Below are 14,580 nucleotides of genomic sequence, written 5' to 3'. Positions count from 1 at the left end.
TTCACCAGTTGTTTATTAGATGAGTTTGGCAGTCTGATCACCACTGAATTAAAAATTAATTATACTTTCTTTGGTCTTCCTGAGCAGAACAATGGAAAAATTACTGCTAGCAGTATTATAAGAGTACGATGTAAACACCAAGTATTTTTCTCCAATATTTCAGTTTAAGAATATTTAAAGATAGAGGTTTTAGGGGCGCCTGGGTGGCTAAGTCGGTTAAGCGTCCGACTTTCGCTTAGGTCATGATCTCGCGGTTCGTGGGTTCAAGCCCCGCGTCGGGCTCTGTGCTGACTGCCAGCTCAGAGCCTGGAGCCTGTTTCAGTCTGTGACTCCCTCTCTCTCTGACCCTCCCCTGCTCACACTGTCTCTCTCTCTCTCTCCTAGAAATAAATAAAATATTAAAAAAAAAATAAAGATAGAGGTTTTAAAATTTGCACAATTGAATAAACATTAATTATAATCAAAACGGCTGTATTTTTACTTCATTCTAATAGTTGAATTGGTCTTCCTTTTTCGCTCAGATCCCAAAAAGACAAACTTCAGATTTCAAGGAGTTTCGTTATGTGTAGCAAAGACTTCCAAATTTAAAACAGGCATGGTAAAACTCTCGGGATGAACTCTGATATAATCTACAATTCCAACTAGTAATAACTTAAATATAACACGAAGATTCCTTCCTCACCACAACAAAAGGCAGAAAATCCATTAAAATTGACTCTAAGGGAGGATCCAACTTCCGTTGGCTGGAGTGGAATTTTATAAATATGTTGGAAGTCACACTCCCAGTATGCAGGTCCAATAAATGAATTAGCAAATGAAAAGAAAGCTTAAAGAAAACCACTTATATCATTGGAGAAAAGTCACTGCACCTCACCAGGAAAACAGCAGGCCAATTAGATCTAGTAGCTAAGGTGGAAAAAGAAGCCTCAGTCTCCCCTGGGGCCTTGGGGTAGGCCACAAATACCTAAAGGGGTGTATTTATGCTTATTTCATAACCCTTTCTGTTCACATTGTTTCTCTATGGATTCTCCCCCTTCCTTCTTTAGTAATCTCATTGTATTCCTCTTGAATGATTCATTTTGTCAGCATTTACTTCCCTGCTTAGATTCTTTGTACTTCATCTTATGCACATTCCCCACTTCCAGTACTTCTCCAAGTCCTACTTCTCCGACTCCCTCCTGTTGTGTTTCTCACACAAGATACCATATTCCCTTTCGACTTAGCTAGGTCCCATCTCTTTCGGTGAGCTTTCCCTAACTGCCTCACCTGGCACTATCACCAATCATAACACACTAATCTGTCACCAAGTCAATACTTTACCTTTTCAAATATATCCTGTCCCCTAATTTTCCCTAATGAGAAAAAGAGATCATGTGCTTATGTATCCACACATTCTATTAATGTTCTGGGGACTCTCAACCAGGCAATATGGTAAATATTAAAAAAAAAAACTAACATACTTACGGCTCGCAATGTGTCTTGCACATAGAAGGGGCTTATAGTGTAAGAAAACTGACCACAAAACACATAGTTACAAAACATCGTTAGGTGCTATGATAAGGATAAGCATAGAGGCAAGGCCCTAACCAAGTCTCCTTAGGATAGGGGCAAGTCAGAATAGCCCTCCTGAGCAGAGGTAAAAAGGTGGAATCCCAAAGACCAAAAGAAAATGAAGAGCTAGTGGGAATAGTGAGAAATAGAGAATTAAACTGGGCTTTATATGCATACCATCTCCCCCATGTTTAGTTGAAAAGTGACTTAAGATATTAAGAGGGAAAGAAAAAGCAGGAAAGGGAGCATTTAAGGTGAGTCCTGAAGGTCAAATTGAAGAGAACACTCTGCTTCTCTAATTTAGTTGGCTTTCACTGCTTCTTAATATATATAGACCAGATCTAGTAATTTCCCTTCCCTGACAAGCTTTCAATCAAGCTCCTCGAGTACTGTTATGGAAAAATTCCATAATAGATATAAAAAAAAATAAGGGCTGGGGCTCCCAGATGGTTCAGTCAGTGGAGCATGTGACTCCTGATCTCCGGGTTGTGAGTTTGAGCCTCATGTTGAGTGTAGAGATTACCCAAAAATAAATTTTTTTTTTTAATTTTTTTTAATGTTTTTATTTATTTCTAGGAGAGAGTGAGAGACAGTGTGAGCAGGGGAGGGTCAGAGAGAGAGGGAGTCTCAGACTGAAACAGGCTCCAGGCTGAGCTGGCTGTCAGCACAGAGCCCGACGCGGGGCTCGAACCCACGAACCGCGAGATCATGACCTAAGCGAAAGTCGGACGCTTAACCGACTAAGCCACCCAGGCGCCCCACCCAAAAATAAATTCTTAAAAAAAAAACAAAAAAACAAAAACAACTTTAGGGGCGCATGGCTGGCTCCTTTGGAAGAGACTGCAACTCTTGATTTCCGGGCATGGAGCCTAGTTTAAAAAATCTTTGGAGCACCCTAGGTGGCTCAGTCAGTTGTTGAGGGTCCAACTCTTGATTTCAGCTCAGGTTGTGATCCCAGGGTCATGGGATAAAGACCTGCACTGGGCTTTTCACTAAGCAGGGAGCCTGCTTAAGATTTTCCCCCTCTCTCCATCTGCCTCTCTCCTCCCCTTATGTGCTCTCTCTAAACTAAAAAAAAAAAAAATTAATCTTAAAAAAAAATAAAGGACTGAATCATGTGGTGCATGGTCTACCATTTATATAAAAAAGACAAAATAAATAAAACACACACAGTTGTTTTTACATACATGAGACACTGCTGGAAAGATTTCCCCCAAACTAATAGTGTTTATGGAGAGAAAAACTAACTGGGTTGGGGGGCGGTAGAGGATAGGGTGGAAGTGAAACTTTTCCCTATATGCTCTGTAATACTTTTTGGGCTTTGAACTAGATGAATATATTAAGTACTCAAAAAAATGTAAATTTTCGCCTCACCCGATAAACCCTATCTTCCCCACCACCACACTTTTCAGCATGGCATTCAAGTCTCAATCTTACCATTTTAGCCCCATGTCTATTTATGATCTTCTACACACACTATCATCTAAACATTCTCTGCTTTCCTTACTTTTTAAAGCAAGGTTTGAGTGGAGGAGTCACATGTGCCTAAAACAGGGACTTCCAAAAATTTTTGACAAGCCACAGTTAAGAAATACATTGTTATGTCACAATCCATTGTACATAAATTTATGTAATTTAAACAAAAATTTCACGAAAACTATACTTATTGTTAATATGTGTGACGTTCTCTGATTATTTTCTATTTCACGTCTTTTAAAAAAATGCTGGTCATGGCGGGGGTGGGGTGGGGGTGGGGGCCTAGATGGTTCAGTAGGTTAAGCATCCAACTTCGGCTCAGGTCATGATCTCAAGGTCTGGTCTGGTCAGTGAGTTCCAGCTCCTTGTAGGGCTCTGTGTTGACAGTTCAGAGCCTAGAGGCTGCTTTGGCTCCTATGTCTCCCTCTCTCTCTGCCCCTCCCCTGCTTGTGCTCTGTCTCTCAAAATTAAAACATTAAAAAAATTTTTTTTTAAATGCTGGTCACAAACTACTCATTTCATGAACCCACTTGAATATAAGCACGTTAGGAACAAGGCCTAAGTGATCTTTATACGTCCATGGCATCTGTCCAGCTCTGTACACAGTAAGCAGTAACTGATTCAACAAGAACTATTTACTAAGTGCTATATACCCTGTTAGGTGCTGGGATAGAAACATGAATAGGAAACTGTTAAATCGCTACTTAAAGTTTGGGATAAGATCTATTTTATTCCAGATCTTTGAAATGAACTATTAGAAATGTATTTAGTATTATTTTAGGTCTCATTTCACATTCAACTATTTATATCAAACAGATTCTAGATAGTTTTATAAGTCTCTTACATAAAATTATCTTTTTACTAAAGCTCCCAATTGTTACTGTTAAATATGCTGCCTTAAATTCTTTTTCAAGGTAGTCAGATATAAAATAGAACATTCTAGCAAGGATCTAACCTTTACTCCCCTGAACCTCAGCCCCTCCCCTCCAAAATCCATACATGTCACATCAAAAACATGTTTGTCTGAAACAAGCAAAACCACACATTCCAAAAAACTGTAAACATGTAGCAAACAAAATGTAAAACTATAGTTCCTGAAATTTGATGCTTTGGGGAATACAGGATTTAAGAAACAGCAAAGGTACATAAGATTGCATATGGGGCAAGAGAAGGAACAGAAATGACGGTGAGCAGTTAAGACTAGAATAAAAAAATTAAGAGGACTAAACGAAAAAATATAAACACTGCAAAAATAAACATGGTAAGGGAGGAAATCTAGAAATTGTTCTGATTTAACAATGATAGGCACCAAGAAAGATATTAAATTCCCACACGGTGTTGAATTCTGGTCATTGGCCTAATGGATTTGGTCTTATTTATTTATTTATTTATTGTTTATCTATGTTTGAGACAGAGAGAGACAGAGCACGAGCAGGGGAGGGGCAGAGAGAGAGGGAGACACAGAATCCGAAGCAGGCTCCAGGCTCTGAGCTGTCAGCACAGAGCCCAACACGGGGCTCGAATCCACGAACTGTGAGATCATGACCTGAGCCAAAGTCGGACGCTTATCCAACTGAGCCATGCAGGTGTCCTAGGGGTCTTATTCTCTAAACCATGTATTTGAAGAAAGGAAAACACACCACCAAGTTTTCAACAAATGATACAGCAATAAAATCTAAAGTATCTTTTTACATTTAGTAAAAATGGCTAAAATAAGATCCTGAAAATATATCAAAAACTAAGAACTTACGGAAAGGAAACCAGATATGAACCTATTTATCTTTTTACAGCTAGTAAAAAAAGGATATAAATAAGACTAACATTACCAAGAACTAAAAATTTGTAGTTTCACTTTTTAAAATGTTTATTTTTGAGAGAGCATGAGGAGGAGAGGGGCACAGAGAGATGGGGACAAAGGATCTGAAGCAGATGCCTCGCTGTCAGCAGCGAGCCAGATGTGGGTCTCAAGTCCACGAACCTTGAGATCATGACCTCAGCTGAAATCAAAAGTGGTATGCTTAATCCACTGAGCCACCCAGGCATTCCCCCCAACCCAATTATTTCCATCAGAACTAAAGTATGGACTAGACTTGCCTTTAAAATAGCTAGACATTTATATTAAGAATAAATGTTACATTTTCATATATAAGCAGCCAGCTCCAAAAAACGTAGCCAATTTTAAAACACTACATAGTATCTTATATACAAGGCTGACAACATGAAGAAAATAATCCCATTATTTAAAATACCCCAAATTCCAACTATTATAAAATACCACATGTAGGGGCACCTGGGTGGCTTAGTCAGTTAAGCGTCTGACTTTGGCACAGGTCTTGTGCTCATGGTCTATGGATTCGAGCCCCGCATCGGGCTCTGTGCTGACAGCTCAGGGCCTGGAGCCTGCTTCAGATTCTGTGTCTCCCATTCTCTTTGCGCCTCTCCCACTCACACTCTCTCTCAAAAATAAATAAATATTTTTAAAAAAAGATGCCACATGTAAAAAACAAGACATATTCTTGAGAAGTAAAGGACACTGTTCCTACAGAGTTCCTTTCTATTATTTTTTCAATTTGGCTAATGGGGTCTACTGACACATATCTGCAATGTAACCTATCAGCCAGCTGTTCTGGGCCGGTGTGGATTTAGAATTTTATAACTTGTAGCTTTAGAGCTGTATAATAAAGTGTAATCTTAAAAAAAAAAAAAAAAGATCTTCTTAAAAGACTCATTTATTATCATCGTCATCACTGACACCAACAGCAGACACTGTAATAAGCAGTTTTTTGCAGTATTTTGTTTACAACTAAACAACCCTGACACATAGGTAATGTTAATCTTCCATTTTGCAAATGAGGAAAACAAGGCTTAGAGAAGTAACTTGCCCAAAGTTATCATGAATGGCAGATCTCTAATCTAAGGCAGGCTGATCAATTCAAAAGTCAGTGCACTTAACCAGACTCCTATCTGTAAACAATCAAAAATAAGCAAACAAAGAAAATCCCCCAAACCAAATAACATTAACCAACCACTGCCTGACAACTAACGGGATTTCAAGGTTGTCTGTCGAGGAAAAATATTTAAACTCGAGTACAATTCTCATTTAAAATCACTTTTAAAAAACATTTGTTTCTTGCAAATGCACTCAGAACCACATGTTCTTTTCTAGAAATTAAAAACTTAGGTAAGCAGTACATGCAATCCACACTAGGGACTTCCATGCGTAAGCTTTAAAACAGTTTGCATGCTGAGAAAAAATACGCCAAATAAGCGTTTACTTCAGAGACAGAGAATAGGATGAGGGAATGAGAGGTTTGGTGAACTTTTGCTTGGTGTAATACTACATACTTCTATAATTTCAACTTGAGGAGAGTACTTTTTTTTTTTGCCCTTTTCTGTCCCTGCCCCCTCTTTAGGAGACTACTTTTTACATTTCAACGTCAAAATTAAACAAGCACCTGAAATCCAGATGGTATGAAATAATTTTACTCCTTTTATCTTTTTATCCTTTTGTGAACTTGAACGTCTCAAAATAAACTTTCTGAGAATGATCCAAAGGAGCATTTATAAAATTAAAGTCTAAAACAACAAAAAGAGCTAGAAATAATGCTTTTGAATTTATTACAACAGAAACAGTAAAATACTGTGGAAAAAGCAGAGTTAAAAAACTGTATTACTGATTTTAGGCTAAAGAAACGCAATTGAACAATAGCAGGTAAAAATTCTGAAATATAAGAAAGGAAAAACAGAAAAAATATAAGCCATGAGGTCCTGAAACAAAGACATTTAACAGAATCAATTTATCAGGAAAAATCTTAATGTTTATTCAATTTTGAGAGAGAGCGTGCATGTGCATATGCCTGTGCCCACGCTAGCGGGGGAGGGGCAGAGAGAGAGAAGACCGAATCCAAAGCAGGCTCAGTGCAGAGCCTGATATAGGGCTTGAACCCACAAACCATGAGATCATGACCTGAGCCAAAGTTGGACGCTTAACCGACTGAGCCACCCAGGCGCCCCAAGAAAAATATTTCTGAACCCAAAAGCTCTAAAAAAATATTCAAAGTAAATAGACTTTGTTAGCAATCACAATCAACCTACCATAAATACAAAATACGTAACATGATTGAAACTAAAGATGCTGTACACCAGCGTATCCAAATAAATACCATATACGCACACGAATAAAAAAAATTCTCTGTGAGGACAAAGAGTTTTTTCCCTAAGGTAAAACTGTTTATTTGCCTCAAACACTGCACTACAGGAGTATTCAAAGTGCTGTGGTGTATTAGTGAAGCAGCAGCATAGTAGTAAAAAGGCACTGGACTGGAAACTTGGGCATCTCAGTTTGAGTCTGGACACATTACTGAACTCATCAATAGAGAGGAATAATAAGCACTCCCCTATCCACTTCACAAAAGGTTTCTATAATGCTTTAATGAAATAATAAAAGATGAACCTGCTTTGTAGACTATCAACTGCACTATATGAAGAAAAGCTATTGGACTACGTGATCTGATCTCTTAAGGCCTTTCCAACTCTAATTCCCTAATTCTACTTTTAGCACTGTACAACTCAGGAGCCACATGTATAGTATACCAACAAAGCCAGGTCAGGTGGGCTCATTCTTAAGTAATAGCTTACTACTACCCCTGACACTTTCATAGCTTCATAATGATTATAATACTGTACAACGTTATTAGTAGGTTTTGGATGTTGTTCTGTTTTGCATGCACTGACTCATTTGATTTTCATAGCAACAGAAACTGGTGATCTTAACTGACTTATTACAAGTGAAAAAGATACACTGTGACTTATGAAAGAGTTGTACTGGTGATAACATCATATTTCTAGATCACAGTGCTTCAAGGTGTTTTCTACATCTTACTGGATTCTTACAAGTAGTTCCATGAAGTAGATAGGACAGTTCTTCTTTCCCCTATTTTGCAGAGGAGCAAACTGAAGTTAAGAGAGGTCTAATTTCTTGCTCAAGATCACAAAGGTGATCGCAGCCAAAACCAGATTCCAAATCTGTCTCCTGACTCCTAACCTAGGGTTTGTCCATTACTACACAGCCTCTGCAACTAAAATCAATAGATGAAAACTACAAATTCTGATAAATTGAACCAACTTAATTTCTTACAAGGTATTTATCAATATAAAAACCTCTAGGGGTGCCTGGAAGGCTCATTTGGATACGCATCCTGACTTGGTTTTGGCTCAGGTCATAATCTCATGGTTGGGGAGTTTGAGCCCCAAGTCGGGCTAAGTGCTGACAGCACAGAAACTGCGTGGGATTCTCTTTCTCCCTCTCTCTCGCCTCTCCCCTGTGTTCACGTGTACTCTCTCTCTCTTTTAAAATAAACGTAAAAATTTTAAAAATAAAAAACTCAAGCTATTGGATTCTGAAATTTTTTTATATGCAACTGCTGACTCTATAATGGAAAGTAACTTCTTGAAGTGGTTGTGTCTAAAATACAGTAGGGAATATAATACCTTAGTAGTAAGGAGTCAAAATCCGTAATTGCCCTTAATAGTATATTTAAACTTCAAGTATAGACCCATCTGTTAAGCAAGAGAAACAAAGCTGAACCTCAGAGGAAGTCACTGGACTACAATTGGCTGCTCATTTTTTTGGCTAAGGATGGTCTTGCAGTCCAGAAGATAAGACAAATGTAGAGAACAAGAAAAAGAAATGGCAAAAGTCTACTAATACAAAGGAGGGAGGATAAAATAGAGTATCTGCATTTCTTAAGGCCCTTCCTATAGACAAGTAACGCCACTTAGCAAGAAGTACCACAATAGAATGATATGTTACCATATATTTTTGGGATCCAGGCTATAGGATTTCACTATAGGTAAAACCTTAATTATACCAAGGTACTCCTCACTGTAAATCCTAATCAGAAGGGTACAAAATAAACTTGATAGGGGCGCCTGGGTGGCTCAGTTGGTTAAGCATCCAACTTCGACTCACGTCATGATCTCAAGGTTCATGGGTTCGAGCCCCGCGTCGGGCTCTGTGCTGACAGCTAGCTCAGAGCCTGGATCCTGTTTCAGATTCTGTTGTCTCCCTCTGTCTCTGACCCTCCCCTGTTCACGCTCTCTCTCTCTCTCAGAAATAAATAAAACAAAAAAAAAAAATAAAAATTAAAAAAAATAAAAATTAAAAAAAAAGAAATAAATAAAACATTAGAAAAAAATAAAAGAAAAAAATAAAAAATAAACCTGATATACACCAATATGACTGTACTTGTAGTTTTATGTCAAAATGTCAGAGTATGTGGTATTATAAGAGTGCATAAATCAATGAAGAAATTATAAATCGAAGGGAAGCAAGAGTCTACAGAAAGCCTCATTTCAAAGTAAAATCCATATACATCCCACCTCAATATATGCCAGCCAAATCTGGCTATCCACATTAACACATACCTGATAGAGTTCTTCTAAATTGTACTTAATCGAAGTACTATTCTGGATAGCTTCCACCGCTTCCTTCAGTTTCTGCCATGTTTCATCTGTGTAGTTCTCCGGTAATTTAGGCTTATCTAGATAATACATACAAAGTTGATGTCAGAATATGTAGGATATAGTAATGGAAGGATCCATTAAAAGTGCAATAATAATATTACTGCTTTTTAAAAGTAAATTGTAATCTTTATAATTATTACATCTAAACATTAAGGTAACTACTGGAGGCGCCTGAGTGGCTCAGAAGGTTAAACATCCAACTTCAACTCCGGTCATATCTTGCAGTTCGTGAGTTCGAGCCCCATGTCAAGCTCTGTGCTGACAACTCAGAGCCTGGATCCTGCTTCAGATTCTGTGTCTCCCTCTGTCTCTGCCCTTCCTCTAGTCACGCTCTCTCTCTCAAAAATAAACATAAAACAATTAAAAAACAACTACTGTATTTAAGCTTAACATAAAGAATAAAATTTGAAATGCCAGAATATTGTTTGTCATTTTGACTCACCTATTAGAATTAAAGGTGAGGGGTTTTTTTTTGGTGACTGTATTGCTTCAAAAAATAAAAATTTAAGAATCACAGATTAAAAAATAACAATCCTGATCTTATTCGATCATATGTAAAACCTAAGTCAGTCGACATGCATTTTGTACCTGGGATTTAAAATCCTGAGCATCTACTATGTACACGTATTTTATAAACCTCTTAACCTTCCTAACAACGCTCTAAGGAAGGTATTATCATCCCTATTTTGCAACTGAGGAAACTGAGGCCAGAAGGCTCATTTAGTAAGGCTTGCCCAAGGTCATCAATAGCTAATCAATGGCAAAACTGGAATTCTAACCCAAGTCTGTTTGACTCACACAAATATATGCAGCTCCTACAATTGGAAAGAAACATCTTAACTCAGGTTTTAATTTAAACTCCATCTATGAGCAAAATTTAAAAAAATTAAAACATCCAAATGATCCCAGAACTTATGTAGCATTTTCAGGATGGAGAGGAATATCTTAATTCAGTCCTTAATTTAAACTTGACTAACCAATAAGGAATATTTTTTTAATTAAAACACTCAAATAACTTAATGTGTTTTAGTTGAAGAGGGAGATAAAAAGAAACCAAACAAAATCTCTGAAACCAGTATGCAAATGAAATTAAGGATAAAGTTCATCTCCTTAAAAATCCTTGGCTATTAAATCCATACACTTGGAGTGAAACACTGAACACATAAGTCAATTACAATTCAACATTTACTTCAAAAAGGTCTACTATTAAATCAGAAAGATTACAACACTCTTGAGAACCTGGGGATGGGAGAGGAGTGATAGGGAAAACAAGAGGTTAAAAATAAACACTATAACCCTCTACTTTAGACAAAATAGAGCATATAACTGATTTTCACACTAATGTTGAAAGCACAAGCATCAAGAAGCTTATTTTCTGAATACTAATATTTAGCCACAAGGCACTTATCTGATAAATATAACTTAAGTTCATTCATTTACTTCTCCATTTAATAAACCCCTTAGCATCTATTACCTGCCAGTTAAGAGTATTGAAAAACTAAGAAAACGAGAAACAGTTAACAGAAAAAAGTATTTCAATTCAAAATCTGTTGATTTTTATATATATTAATGCATTCATAATTCTATCATGTATCTCAAATGTAAAATGAACAAATTTTCCTAAATTTGACCTGCAGGTCAGTACTTTAAAATCCATTTTAATGAAGAAGAAAAAAGAAAGAGATGTAGTAATTGTTCCCATCTTTAAACTAGTGGTACAGAGTTACTACTTCTGTGTATACACAGTATTTTTGACTTCCAAACACTACCTTTGGAAAGAGATGCAGAGATCATAAGTATTTTCCTCCAAATACTGCTTCCACAAGGGGTTTCAAGAATGTAATATTCAACATTACAAATCTAACTATAAATCTTCATTGATTTAGCATGAGAAGATCACCATTGCTACCTGCATTTCTAGGGACTAGAGAATGTGGCCTACTGATGAATAAAAATAAAAATCCCAGCAGTACCAAAGCTCACTATGCACCTGAAATAAATCTCTTTAGAATACAAATTTCTCACCTGTAAAATCCGGATCAATCATACCGATTGTCAATATTATAATGGGTAACAGAGTAGATACAAGAAGCTGAGCCAGATCTCAAAATACTGCACAGAAACACTGGGTGTCTGCTTCAGCACAAGGATACTTAACCACCCCCGGAAAATGAACCCTCCACCCAAAAAAGGACCTCCCTCCACCTCATTGATTATGCATAAAACATTAGGCCACCTCTATACTGTTTAATATATTAACATAAACAGAGCACGTGACCGCTCAAGTGTCAAATCCTTCGTAGGTGATTATGGATTTTGGCCTTGGTTACCTTTAAAGTTCTTGATCACTAACTTCTTAGCAGAGCCAGGCTTGCTGTTAGCAAAGCTAGAAGTGGTGGTAGAAGATTTGGCTAGGCCGTTTGCGTGATGCACCGAAGCCACAGAAGAAATTAATATACTCTTATTTTTAAGTTGCTGCTGCTGAGATGTTGCAGCAGTTGGTGAAGATGAGGAGGAAGAGGAGGAGGATTCCTCAGCCATCTTCGCATCAAACCCTACAAACTCCAGGGTGTCTTCAAAACGCAGCTTCTTCTGTATCGGTACGTGGCTGGAAGTAGCCACTGAAACCCCCAAGCAGAAGGACGAGGTTGAAGGGGATGCCGAATCCCTGGGTTGTAAAGGAGGAGTGGAAGAGGAAGAGGTGGAATCAAAGTCTTCTCTCTCGTTACTACTATTACTGCTGCTACTGCTGCTGCTGTTTAACTTTCTCTTCTTGGCAGAGGTGGGCGGAGTGGTGCTGGTATTACCATCAGTGGCAGATCTGACCTCCTGAGCAGCAGCAGCAGCTGAGGGATTGGGGGAAGAAAAACCTGTTGGAAACATGAAAATAGCGGGGTCAACAGGCAGAGGAGCATCAAAAACCTACGTTTATATGCCTGCGTGCGTGTAGGAGAGAAGGTGGCAATGCTAGAGGGGGAAGGGAAGAAAGAGAGGAGAAACACAGAGGACGGGAAGGAAAGTGAAGGGGGGGGCTACACCGGGGGAATGGGAGGGTTTGGGAAGGCGGATAGGCTGACACCAGGAGTGAGCCAAACGAGGGGGGAGAGCAAATGAGGAGGCAGACAGGTAACGGCGGTGCCGTCCCCCTCCCCTGCTTTTCAGTCTCTCTCCCCCCTTTCTGCAGGAGCGACTCAGTGAGTCTGTGAGCTGCAGCTCCTCCTCCAGTTCTCCCTCTCTCTGGGAGGGGAGATGCCGTGGTTGGGGGGGAGGGGGAGGGGGAGAGAACCGGGACTTGTTATTGTCAATAGCACAAGAGGCTAAAGATGGCGCCACTTCCGGTCACGCGGCGGCGAGGGAGGGGCGGCGTCTGTCCTCCGGAGTGGGGGGTGGAGAGAAGCACTGCAAGGCGCCCGGGGGGCGGGGGTGCTGGCTCCTGGGGAGGCGGTGGGAAAGCGGCAGCTAAGGCACCCAAGACGCTCGTGCTCCTTCTCTTGCTCTCGCTGTTCCTCCCCCTCCCTCTCCCGCTCCCCTTCCCTGGCAGCACTCTCCTCCCCCGGTCCGCCGGTAACACCCACCCCCTCCTTAACGGTCCCGCGGGAAGCTTCGCGCTGCAGCGCCCTTACCGGAAGTGACTGGGCAGACACTTTTCATAGCGCCCAGATCCCGAAGCCCCCAGGTCCGCAGGACTTGAGTGGGGGGGGTGGGGGAGGGAGAAAAGGGGGGTAAGAGAAGTGGAAAGGGAGGAGGGGGCGGGCTTTCGAGACAACTCCCGAGCTCCTGATTGGAGCTTTCTGAACGCGAGGCGGGCGGGGTGGGGGGAAGGTGGCGGGAGCAGCAGCGGGAAGGAGCCTGAAGGGGAGGGAAGGTGGTGACGGTGAGGGGCGGGGTGAGCTAGCTGGGAAAAAAGAGGAGGAGGAAGACAGGAAGGGAGGGAGTAAAAAGTAAGGGAACGGAGAATGGAAACTTTGAAAGAGATAAAGGAATAAGGAGGGATTGCAGGGCATGGGAAGTAACCCAAAATGGAGGAAAATATGATCATGGCATTATGCCTGCTGCTAAAGAGGAATGTCCTGACGTTAAACTAGGAAAGGAAAAAGATCTTAGATACAAAGTAAAAGGAGTTTTTGCTTCGATTGAGCTATAAATTGTTTCTCTTATGACAAGGACACTGCTGACCCAGTACTGAATAGGGCCTGAGTTTTGATACCTTTTTCAATAATGTAGCTGTAAAATCTTTTTACCTTCCAAGAGCATTTTCTAAGATGGCTGGCCAGAGTTAGGGTGCATTCTAAGGTCCAAGAAACAGGAAGGTAACTAACCCTCCCCCCCCCCGACACACACAATTCACAACGACCTCCTCAGTCATTAATCCAATAATTTACGGACTAAACAAAGCCACTTTTACCAATTTCAATTCAGACACTGTTTCGAAGAACACATTTTAAGAGAATGATACTGGCAAAAATCAATGTTTTCTACCAATATATTCCCCGAGCCCAAATTTCAAAATGGATTACTCATAACAAACCTCTAAATTTTGTTAAATTAGCAATATTAAACCTTGTAAATTTCCTGCTGGGAGTTTTTGTTTAACCTGAGGGCACTGGGGGGTGCGGCACAATGTCAAGTAAAACTAGATCTGCCAACCTGTTGATCATTCTAATTGCAGAAACATGCAACGAGCATGTACTCAAAGACTTCATGCCACACACGGTATCAGGTCCCTGCCATCGGGAAGCGAGTAGGGGAAGACGGTTTCAAAACTAATTTCCCTAACAGTTGTATAACAAATGTACAAAGTGCTCCAGAAACATGTGAATCAAGAAATGAATTTTGGAATAATCAGTTTCATAGAGGAATTATTTATCCTGGGTGTCAGAGTGGGAACTGCCCAAAAGAGGAGAGAGGGGTAAGGTGAAAGGCATTCTGGGCAGTGGAAACGGGCAAAGCAGGGAGTTTTGAAAGGGCCTGGCCTATTTATGGAAATATGGACAGCGCAATGAAGCTAGCAAGTAAGATGTCTGGTTG

At 39.8% G+C, this 14,580-nt stretch overlaps 1 protein-coding gene across 3 annotated transcripts in view; it reads right to left on the bottom strand.

Moving 5' to 3' along the window:
- CUL4B (cullin 4B) overlaps positions 1 to 13,337 on the bottom strand; it is a 37,782-nt gene extending 24,445 nt beyond the window's left edge. The window contains exons 1-3 of one of the 3 annotated variants that reach the window (XM_039221460.1): positions 13,176 to 13,337; positions 11,883 to 12,422; positions 9,454 to 9,569 (exon numbers count right to left, since the gene is read on the bottom strand). In XM_039221460.1, coding sequence (XP_039077391.1) covers positions 9,454 to 9,569; positions 11,883 to 12,422; positions 13,176 to 13,203 — 684 coding nt within the window. In that variant the 5' untranslated portion in view covers positions 13,204 to 13,337. Of the gene's footprint in view, positions 1 to 9,453; positions 9,570 to 11,577; positions 11,646 to 11,882; positions 12,423 to 13,175 lie in introns of those variants that run through there. The other 2 variants (XM_039221461.1, XM_039221462.1) reach the window with 2 other exon arrangements.
- Positions 13,338 to 14,580: the final 1,243 nt, after the last annotated feature.

This window comes from Hyaena hyaena, unplaced genomic scaffold (assembly GCF_003009895.1).
Source record: "Hyaena hyaena isolate Hyena2069 unplaced genomic scaffold, ASM300989v1 scaffold_986, whole genome shotgun sequence".
NCBI lineage: Eukaryota > Metazoa > Chordata > Mammalia > Carnivora > Hyaenidae > Hyaena > Hyaena hyaena.
This window is presented reverse-complemented; position numbering and strand designations above follow the sequence as displayed.